We start from the raw sequence: 11439 nt of genomic DNA on the forward strand, positions 1-11439 counted from the left end.
CAATAATTCTCTCTCATCATTTTTGTTTCTATATCTCTCCCTTCCTCTCTGAAGTCAATCATATTATATATATATATATATATATATATATATATATATATATACACACACACATATATATATATATATATTTTAATAGCACTTTCACACACACACACACACACACACACACACACCCAGAGATAGTATCCTCTAAGAGTGAATTTTATGAAAGTCATTGATAATAGTTAAGAAAATTAACCATCTCCAGGTTCAAATGACAGTACCATTTTTATTTTTTTTGGAAGAGGATTGTGACTGAATGTTAAGAGCAATTATAACATCCCTCAGTAGAATATACTTAACTGACTTAGGTTTCTGTAATTTTATGAAATCTCACCAGTACATTGCTAATGTAGTTGTTAAAATTACTCCACTCGTACATTTATGTCGTTGGGATTGATTTTGTCTGCCTGGTGAGAATCCTGGATTTGACTCCCATCCAAGATGTTGCTGACTATGTGAGTTACAGAGGTGGGCTCAGTCCTAAGGTGGACACGGTGCTTTTCTGTAGGAACATGTAGGGCACAGTGCGGTGTTCTCGGGTAGCTTGCAAGAAAACAGCTAATGACAAAGGATAGGCAGTTCTATGCTTGTGCCACTGATCATTCTACTAGGTGAGACACAGTTCATTTGTTTCACCTGAATTTACTTACCGTGGAATCCTGGTTGCGTGCTGGAACCTGAGGAAATCCACCTTTCAAGCACAGTCAGAGAACCGTTTGTTTCATTTCAACACAGGTGGCTTTACTTTCTCTGCTTTGTGGCACATGTGAGGGGAGAAAACCAGCTCACGTGGTCATTGTGTGGTTGCTGGGTGGAGGAACAGCCTCTGCACAAACTCTAGTGAGTGGGCCTGCTGACTCCGGTCCATGTGCATGTTCTTGGTGCCCAGTGAATGAATGAGGCTTTCACTAAATGGGCATCCAGATATAAAATGTGATTTAAAAAAAGTAATTGAACCCTAACCGGTTTGGCTCAGTGGATAGAGCGTCGGCCTTCGGACTGAAAGGTCCCAGTTTTGATTCCGGTCAAGAACATGTGCCTTGGTTGTGGGCACATCCCCAGTGGGGGGTGTGCAGGAGGCAGCTGATCAATGATTCTCTCTCATCGATGTTTCTAACTCTCCCTCTCCCTTCCTCTCTCTGTAAAAAAAGAAATAAAATATATATTTTTTTAAATCATTGAATCTTAAGATAGGGGAGCGGGACAGGACTCTGGGGGACACCTTCTTACGAGTAAAGGGGTGGGCCATCTTTCTTTCTCCTCTTCTTAACCTGTTAACCGGGGAGTTCCCTTTTTAATTACGCAACGTACAATGGGCGCATACTTTCACTAGGACGTGTGGGTACATCACGCCCAGTGGACATAATTTTGTATTATTATTTTTTTATTTATACTTAATTAAAATAAATGAAATATATATATTTTTCATTTATTTATATATAAAGCACAAAGGAAAATACAAAATTACAAACAAATAGAAAAGAATACCAACAAAAAAATGGAAACATCGAATTAAAAAAATTATAAATTTTACAAACAATTATAAAGATTACAAAAAATATATACTGTCCCTCTCAGGGCGCAACATATATTTCAAGGACGTATTCATACGTCCTACCCGTTCCCAATATCGTTTACATTTGACATATTTATAGGTCCTGCTCGGTTAAGAGGTTAACTTACCTCGACAGCTTGGTATATAAAACAGGCAGGCATTTCACTGACCCTGTGAGGATTAAGAGCTCTTCTTTGACTCCTAGACTGTGTTTTTCCTGCAGCCCCGGGATTGATCTTCTTAAAAACACACATCCTGCGGTGTCGGTTATTAGCTTAAAATCCTGCCGTGCCTTCCACCACACATATGTTCACAGAGCCCTCGGTGGTCTGGTCCCCCCCCGCCCTGTCCAACCTCATCTCCTGGTGTCCCCCCCTGCCCATCAGACAGACCCCAGACACACTGACCCCTTCATTCCTTGCTCTTTCTCACCGTAGGGCCTTCACACAAGCTGTTTCTTTCGCCTGCAATGCTATTCCTTTTGCCCTGTTCCTTTCTGGGAGCTCAATTTAAGTAAACACCTACTCAGAGAGGCCTTCCCCGACCACCAGATCTAAAATATGTTCTCTCTCGGTCATATCACTCCACTTCTATTTTCCTTTCTTTCAACCGTCTTGCCTTTGGTTGTGTGCCTTTTATCTGGCTCCTCCTACTAAGATAAAAGCTTCAGGAGAGCCTGCTCCTTATCTTATTTGCGATTATCTCTAGCTCTGGAACTGGCTGAGCACGTAGCAGAGCCTTCGGTGCGTTCTGGTTCGGTGCCTGAATAATGTCTGTTTTGGAGCTAAGTGTATTCCTCATACTTCTCCGAGGGAAATGTAATGGAGGGAAGGCGGCAGGGGGGCCGGAAGTGAGGCCCAGGTTCCTGTTTGCCATTTATCCTTGTAAGACACTGTGGCCATGGGTGGATCCCTGGGGGTGTGGTATTGATTGGTGTTGTTAGTAAGCATTTATCACAACACAGACGTGTACATAATTGCAGTTGTTGCTTATTTACAGACTCTGTGCCTGGCACTGTGCTTGTGGTCCTCCACTTCCTAGTAACTTCCTCATTTCATCTTGGGCACCAGTTTTCTAACATGAAAACGAGATGTTGAGATGAAGTGATGTGTCAGTTCTCTTACCTAACGTTTTATGAATTGATGTGTCAGTTCTCTTACCTAACGTTTTATGAATTCCCAGGAGAAGCTGACATTGTTCAGTGTAGGGTGATGCCCAACAGAAATAAGCGAGGTCATGCAGAAGCCCCGAGAGGCTGTTCCTCCAGTTCTGATAACACTTTAAAACTGCGAAGTTTTGCCGAAACCGGTTTGGCTCAGTGGACATAGCCTTGGCCTGTGGACTGAGGGGTCCTGGGTTCGATTCTGGTCAGGGGCATGTACCTTAGTTGCGGGCACATCCCCAGTAGGGGGTGTGCAGGAGGCAGCTGATCGATGATTCTCTCTCATCGATGTTTCTGACTCTCTATCTCTCTCTATCTCTCTGTAAAAAATCAATAAAATATATTTTAAAAAATCATTTAAAACTGCAAAGTTTAAACGTCAGAAAGAAGGAAGAATACTCCATCATCTCATGCAGTCCCCTCAGTAACCTGGAGAGCACCTCCCCTCGTTGGGGCTTGGGGAATCGGAGGCCCCGGTGTTAACTACCTGGGCCTGGCTCACCCTCGCGCTACGGGGCAGGGCGGGAGTCCCAACGCCGTTTCGATGGACTCCAGAGGCTGTTCTTGACACGTGGGAATTGTTTTTCCTCCTACTCACCTTTATCCCAGCAGGTGACGTGAGGACTCTGCACCTTGTAGACAACGAATGACGGGTTTCCCTTTTATGTCCCTCAGCACGCTAAGCAGGAGCTGATGTGGAGGAGCAGCTGAGTCAGTGCAAGATGACGACCACCGTGGCCACCGACTACGACAACATCGAGATCCAGCAGCAGTACAGCGACGTCAACAACCGCTGGGATGTGGACGACTGGGACAACGAGAACAGCTCCGCCCGGCTCTTCGAGCGCTCCCGCATCAAGGCGCTGGCCGGTGAGTCTCCCTCCCGCAGCCCCGGGCCCAGGGTGCGTGCCGGTTCCCTTACCATCACCCACTGCCTCCCTGATGAGGTCGGTTCCCTCAACCATCACCCACCGGCCTCCCAGACGAGGTTGGCTCGCTGAGACTTAGACATGTCCCACGGGTGCGAGCGGGCCATTGCTTAAGGTGACCAGCCCTGTGTTTGGAGAACTATCAGTCCCCGAGGCCAACATGATACAGAGCAGAGTGACTTTAGGAAGTGCTGCCCGGGGAATTATTTTTTTTTTTAAAGTATATTTTATTGTTTTTTTTACAGAGAGGAAGAGAGAGAGAGAGAGAGAGCTAGAAACATCGATGAGAGAGAATCATCGATCAGCTGCCTCTTGCACACCCTCTACTGGGGATGTGCCCGCAATCAAAGTACATGCCCTTGACCGGAATCGAACCTGGGACTCTTCAGTCCTCAGACTGACGCTCTATCCATTGAGCCAAACCGGTTTCGGCATTTTAAGATTTGGCTTATTTTCGATGCCTCTTTACGTGTGAAAATAACTAAGCATAAATATAAAAACTTGCCTGGGTGCTTGGCTGACCTCACCTCTTACAGTAGGCCCCTCGATTGTTGAGTGACTTGAGTTCCTTAGGGTCACAGGCAAGGGTATGACAGGGAAAAACCCGCAGCTTCATCGTGGGAGGGCACATAGCATGCCGTGACGGGTAAGTCTGCCGCGGGGGCACTGGCATTAGCGGGGATCCATCCTGACTTGGTGATGTCTCACTCCCTCGCTGCTGTGGGAAACCTAGAACACACTTTCCCCGTGGCCCTCGTTGGGGTGGGGGGCGTTTTGCCCTGAAAATCTGGGAAGGGTCCATCACGTGAAAACTCGGCAGTGCTGAGCCATATGGAAACCAAGGGTCCCGGTGGAGTTAATGCAGGGCCTCGCTCACCTCTGTACTTTGAGATTTCAAATACAAAATGGTTTCCAAATGAGGAAAATGGGTTTATGATTTTTTCCCCCCCTCATGTCTTTAATTATGACAAGTGACTAACTCGTAGTCATGACCTAAACAGGTAAGTTGACTGTTCATTGTGACTAGAACTCACTCTTTGGTTACCTTTGCAGTGTAAAGTAATGATGAGGCCTGCAAAATTCAGAGTTCTCTAGATTCTGAGCACAAGGAAACCTCTAACCCACAGTGGGTTAAATGACAGAGAGAATGTATTGATCCAACAGTAGACAAGTTGGCCTTAAGCAAGACTTCGCCCTGGACGTAAATGGTAGGACCAGGTCTAGTTTCTTCCTCGCGGTGTTTGGCTTCACTTGCCAGTGTGGATGGATTCTCAGGTGGGTTCTAGGGACCCTGCAGTCTCAAGAGAGCTGCCCTGGGCCCCAGGCCCCAGGTCTGTGTGTAAGGACACGCGGCCGAAGAGCCAGTCCCTCTGCTCCCCCAGAACTCCCACCCTGGGCCTGGGATCGGTCTCGCCGTCCTGATGGGTGAGGAATTGGGTCATGCGCCTCTAAGAGTCTCTCCCACTGGAGTCAGAAGAGGATATGCCGACGGACACCAGCCAATCAGGATACACTCCTAGAGTGATAGGGGCTTGGGGGTGGGGTGGGGAGGGATCAGTCCCACTGACATAGCTTGGCTAGAAAATTCAACATATAATAGGAAGGAGGGAGAAAGAAAAGGACCTTGGGGTGGCAGCCCACTAAAAGCTATAGGACATATAAGCATAAGCAATGGACACAAAACTCTGGGGCCGGGGTGGGGGGGGGGGGCGGTAAGGGCATGTATGGGAGGAGGGTGGGGCAATGGTAAGATATATACACATATAATACCTTAATAAAAACATCAAAGAAGAAGAAGAAAAAAAGCTATGGGAAAGCCATTCGGCTGCCTTCGGATAAGTTGCTTCTGGAGTGGCAGTTATGTAAAGGCCTTTCCTGAGCGTGCCTGGTTTGAGGGCGTGAATGAATGATTAACCAGTTAGTCACTCTAGAATCAGAGCTTTATCTTCTAGCTTATTCATTAACGGCGGAGCCTTGTGGAAACCTCCATCCCGGCTTAGGCGAGTGGATTGATTTGTACTTTAATCTCTTTCCCTCTTCTTCTCCAATCTTCACTGGGACCTTTTGTTCAGTCTGATGTTGGTGGCCGGTTACGGTTGGCCATGAGTCACTTGCTTTCTGGTCCCAGGCCATTATGTATTACCTGTGTATTTACTGGCAGAGCAGCGTTCTTGCTCTTTGTGTCTGTCCTTTTCCACAGTCGCAGAGGTGTCTAGCTGTCCTCCGTGTTGGTCAGCTGTCTCTCCATTTCCTGGGAGGCCTATCCGTCTGTGTCCTCTAGGTCCCTGAGGATAATAATAGTGAGCACTTAATACGGCACTTACTGTGTGTCAGCTATTCGCAGTGCATGGCGTGTATTTTTCGCCAAGGCTTCCCCCGGGACAGACTCCGGAAGCCGGGTTCTGGGAGGTACCCTGCCGGCGTTTACACTCGAGGGAGCCAGGTGCATGTTTGCTTAAGGGTGTCCATTTTGGGGAAGGAAGACAGGACTTGAATAACTTGAAGGAGGTTATTGTTATCTAAAATGTATGGAAGGGTTCCACTCCTGGTCAGGGTGTGTGTAGGAGGCAACCGGTCGTGTGCCTCTCTCACATCAGTGGTTTTCTCTCTCACTCACTTTCCCTCTCCCTCTTCCTTTTTCCCCCTCCCTCCATCTCTTAGATTCTCCCTTCCTCCCTCCCTTCCACTCTCTCTAATCCTTGGGTGAGGATTAAAAAACATTTTAGTTGAAGGCTAAGGAATGCATCCTGCGATAAGAGAAGTAGTCAAAGAGTAACCTCAAAACATTATTGAAAAGAAAATGCACTGCCCCTAGGTTCAATGACATTAAAATTTTTGCTTTTAGTAAATCCAGAAGATGCCAGAAAACCCATCTGAATCATCTGTTATCAGAGGAAGTTATCTTTTTCTCTGACTTCCCAGTTCTGTGGAACAGGAAAACGTGTACATCTCACATGTGATAGCAGGAGTCACAGAAGTCCCACAGTGCCTAGACCAGTGGTTGGCAAACTCATTAGTCAACAGAGCCAAATATCAACAGTACAACGGTTGCAATTTCTCTTGAGAGCCAACATTTTTAAACGTAAACCTCTTCTAATGCCACTTCTTCAAAATAGACTCGCCCCAAGCCGTGGTATTTTGTGAAAGAGCCACACTCAAGGGCCAAAGAGCTGCATGTGGCTCGCGAGCCGCAGTTTGCCACCATGGGTCCAGACTAGTGGTTCTAGAATATGAGTGGGCATCAGAACCTTGTGGAGGTCTTGTGAAAGCACAGATTTTGCCCGGTTCCCTCCCAGAGTTTCTGATGCGGGAAGCCCAGGCTAGGGGTGGATAATTTGCATATTTGACAGGTTCTCAGGGGATGTGGAGGTGGCGGTTCTGGGAATCACGTTTGAGGCCAGTACAGAGTATTGATGGTGGTCTGGTCTGCTTCCTTGGGTGTCTGAGACCATTTCCTCTGGACCCAGCGGAAGTATAGGGAGAGCCAAAGTGTCACACCCAGCAGTGACCTTTACACGGGAGTGGCGTGGAGTGCTGGCCCTGATTTTAAGACAAGGGAAGTACATACCTTCCGGCCCCTCCAGGCCAGTCGCTTACGGATGGGTTTAGGGAGAGGGAGTGCCGCTGTAAGGTTTCTGTTACAGGCGGGCGTTCTGAAAGGGTAGGTCTCCGGTTGGAGCAGTGGAATTGTGAACATCACGTTTCCCGTCCCTCTAAGATTCCTATAGACAGGCTTCGTCTTTTCTGGACTCCGTGCTGAATGCCGAGGTGATTTACAAAGGACAGGAACAGGGATTTATCTTTTCACAGGGCAGTGTGTCTTGTATTGAGGGTGTAACCACCGCCTTATCTTGTGTTCTTCACATGTAGGGATACTTACATGTCAGTGTCCCTAAGGAAAGAAGGCGAGGTAAACTACTGGCTCCTTCATTTTCAGGAACTGCTTTTAACTACGGTATAATAAGAAATACATGTTGTCTTTGCCCCCAATTCCTGGCACAATGTGCTCTTAAAAACCCTTGGAATTTTCTTTAGTGGGTTTGTCCCAAAGAGCCTCATTCATCTCACACCCGGATATATGCCAATGAGGTGAGTGAGGGTGAAACCCCCACACCCTACCCCTACATAGCCTCAAGCAGACAGGACCGGCCACTGGAAACACCCAGTGATTAGAAGGTGGGTGCTTTCAGCCCTACCCACCAATCTGCAGGGAAGGTGGGGCTGGAGATTGGGTTTAACCTCTGATGGCCAATGACTTCATCGATCGTGCCTACAAAATAAAAGCTCCCGCCCTAACCAGTTTGGCTCAGTGGAAAGAGCATTAGCCTGCGGACTCAAGGGTCCCAGGTTCGATTCCGGTCAAGGGCATGTACCTTGGTTGCAGGCACCTCCCCAGTAAGGGGTGTGCAAGAGGCAGCTGATCCATGTTTCTCTCTCATCGATGTTTCTAACTCTCTATTCCTCTCCCTTCCTCTCTGTAGAAAATCAAATATATTTTTTAAAAATAAATAAATAAAAGCTCCCTGAAACCCCTTACATGTTACCAGGTTTGGGGAGCTTCTGGGTTGGGAGACACATCTTTCTGCTGCCAGGAGAGAGTGTTGTGCCCTGAGATCGGGTACAGCTCTGCCCCCGGCCATGGAGCCTCTTCCATTTGGCTGTCCCTGAGTTACCCACTCGATAATAAATGGCAGACATGAGTAAAATGTTGTCCTGCGTTTTGTGAGTTTGTTTTAGCAAATGATGGAATCTGATGAGGGGCTGTCATGGGAACCCCAGAATGTATAGCCGCTCGGTCAGAAGCGCAGTGGTCAGGGACTGGCGATGGCCTGGGCCTGGGGACCGGCATCGGGAGTGGGATTCGTTTTGTGGGACAGAGCCCTTTCCCTATGGGGTTCGCCCCGACTCCTGCTCATTAGCGTCAGGGTTGAATTCATCCCAGGACACCCGTTTGGTGTTCAGAGTATCGGACCCGGTGAGATATTTCACAGGGAAGGCAGTGGGTCACGTGCCCATTTTACTTTTCAAAATGTAGAAATCAGGCCTGTAATCACTTGTCCAGGGCCAATCGATCGGCACAGAGATGAAAGGGCCGCGCTGGCTCCCGTCCATTGCCCAGTGAGCTTCCCGTCTCTCTGTTCTTCAACTTTCTCTGCTTGAATATCTGACTCATCTCTCAGCCACTCATCACCCCTCCTGCTCCTCAGCAGTTGGAAACATCACAGGGAAATGCCAAATGGACTCGCAGGGAAAGGAACCCTCCCGTCTCCACAATCCACCCTGAGTCTCTCCTGCTGAAAACAGAAAAAACACCAGCTCTTTTCCCCTGTGGAGCAAAGCTTCGTCGGAAAGCATTCCCGACAAGTTGGGTGACATGGGAGCCTCTCAAATGTTCAGCTTGTAAACGTTTGGCAGTTAGGTGTGCTTCAGGGAAAAAAAAGTTAGTCTTCATACTGACCATGGCCACATGTTCAAAAGTTTTATCTGTGTGAGGCTGGTGAGACACAGACTGAGGTCTGAACTTGAAAGGGCTACCATCTACAGTTCAGAAGAAAGATAAGAAGAGCGTGGGCCCATCACGCGTGTAGCGTGGAGACCTCGGCGTGCTGATGCAGCCCGGAGGCCGGTGGGGAGCTGCGAAGGGATGTTTATGCATTCTGTAAATGATTTCCCACACCCAGGGGCGCGGGCCCGCATTCCTGACCTCTGACCACATTGCCTCTGTGGTGTCAGACCGATGGGGTTGAGAAAGTGAGCTGGGCTTTTTGGGAAACCAGCATTTTATTGGAAATGAAACTAAAACAAAATAAAAAAAAACACCTCATTATGCAAAAGGTAAATGATGGGTGTTAATGGTTGTAGGTTATGTTTTGTGAGTAGGAGAAGGAATTAGGAGAAGTAGGAAAAGGAGTCTTTTCAAAAGTGCAGCAGTTAGCTTGAAAATATTAATAAACTAAGTAGAATCAGTATTTTTTTCCATCGATACTCATAAACTGTGCATTTAAAAAGTTGGGAGGATATACGCCAAAATATTTAGTGTTTACTTCTGAAGAATAAGTAATTTTTATTTCTAAAAAAACAGTGGCATAGAGAGGTGGTGGGAGAAAACTTGTGTACAAGTGAAAAGAAAGGAAGGAAGGAAGGAAGGAAGGAAGGAAGGAAGGAAGGAAGGAAGGAAGGAAGGAAGGAAGGAAGGGGAAAGGAAGGGGAAGGAAGGAAGGAAGGAAGGAAGGGAGAAATGGACCCTAGCTGGGTGGCTCAGTTGGTTGGAGTGTCACCCATACACCAAAAAGTCTGAGGATTCATTTTCTGGTCAGGGCATGTGGGTTCGATCCCCAGTTGGGGCACATACAGGTGGCAGCCTATCAATGTTTCTCTCTTACGTTGATGTTTCTCTCTTTCTCTCTCAAGCTCTAACTTCCCTTCTCTCTAAAATCAATAAACATATCCTCAGGTGAGGATTTAAAAATAAATAAATCAAAAACGAGATTACTTTGGGAGTTGTCACTCATCAACATTTGAGCTAAAATTTTGAGTAAGAGCCTTTCTGCTAGGCTATGGACATGGCAAAAGAAATTGACGTTGAGTTTGTATGATTATGGACAAGTAATAGCTATAGAAAAATGAGGTAATTGCACCTTTCACATGACATGTATAGAGTAAATAGCAATTATTTGTGCCTGTATTTATAGGCCAGACTTCTTTGAACATAGGTATTTATTTGAGTGGTCAAGAATTTTGATGGATCATTTAATCAGCTAAAACAGTGATTTACTTTATTTTTTAAAAATATATTTTTATTGATTTTGGAGAGGAAGCGGGGGGTGGGGGGAAGAATAGAAACATCAATGATGAGAGAGAATCTTTGATTGGCTGCCCCCTGTGTACCCTCCTGGGGATAGAGCCCCCAACCCTGGCATGTGCCCTGACCAGGAATCCAGCCTTTACCTCCTGGTTCATAGGTCACTGATCAACCATTGAGCCACTCTGGCCAGGCCTGGCTTTAATTTTTTTATGGTCTCCTATATAACATGGTGGTTTTACTTAGAAACTTTACAGAATAAAACTGTTAATTCACATCAACCACTTACTCCCTGTCAAAACAAGTGTATATAAATGGTATGTTTGACTTTTTTCTAGTAATAGTACAGAACCAGCTTGCTATTGAGTATGTAAAGAGATGTATAAAACATGGTCTGGAGTTGTCTAAATAGGAAGATTAAACCTATTCATATGAAATATTAACTAAACATGTATGCAAGTGCCAAGAAAGTACTATAGGCAATTATGCTCTAGTAATTGAGAGAAAAGTGTTGGTCACAAGAGGGAGAAGAATTTTAACTGGATGGATCGAGTAACATAAGGACCATTGGAACCTGGGCGGGGGCAAGAGAGACAGAGACAGAGACAGACAGACAGACACGGGGGCATGGACTTTGGAACGGCTATAAACAGAAGAGGCCAGGCTGCAGGTCTCTGAGGACCCCTCTCATTAAAACAAAAGTCTGCCCAGCCTGCCAGTGTCTCTCAGTGGCTGAGCATCAACCTAGGAACCAGGAGGTCACAGTTCAATTCCTGGTCAGAGCATACGCCCGGGTATCAGGCTCAATCTTCAGTAGGGGACGTGCAGGAGGCAGCTGATCAGTGACGCTCATCATTGATGTTTCTATCCCTCTCTCTCCCTTCCTCTCTGAAATAAATAAGAATATATTTAAAACAGAAAGTCAACTTTCGGCTTCTGAAGATGA

At 46.5% G+C, this 11439-nt stretch overlaps 1 protein-coding gene across 1 annotated transcript in view; it reads left to right on the top strand.

Moving 5' to 3' along the window:
* Nucleotides 1-11439, top strand: part of SPTBN1 (spectrin beta, non-erythrocytic 1) — a 177768-nt gene that overhangs the window by 51513 nt on the left and 114816 nt on the right. Inside the window, exon 2 of the mRNA XM_084900787.1 lies at nucleotides 3438-3632. Within this exon, the coding sequence (XP_084756913.1) occupies nucleotides 3485-3632 (148 nt within the window). The 5' untranslated portion in view covers nucleotides 3438-3484. The remainder of the gene's footprint in view (nucleotides 1-3437; nucleotides 3633-11439) is intronic.

Source organism: Pipistrellus hanaki, assembly GCF_964339955.1.
Source record: "Pipistrellus hanaki genome assembly, chromosome: 12".
Classification (NCBI taxonomy): domain Eukaryota; kingdom Metazoa; phylum Chordata; class Mammalia; order Chiroptera; family Vespertilionidae; genus Pipistrellus; species Pipistrellus hanaki.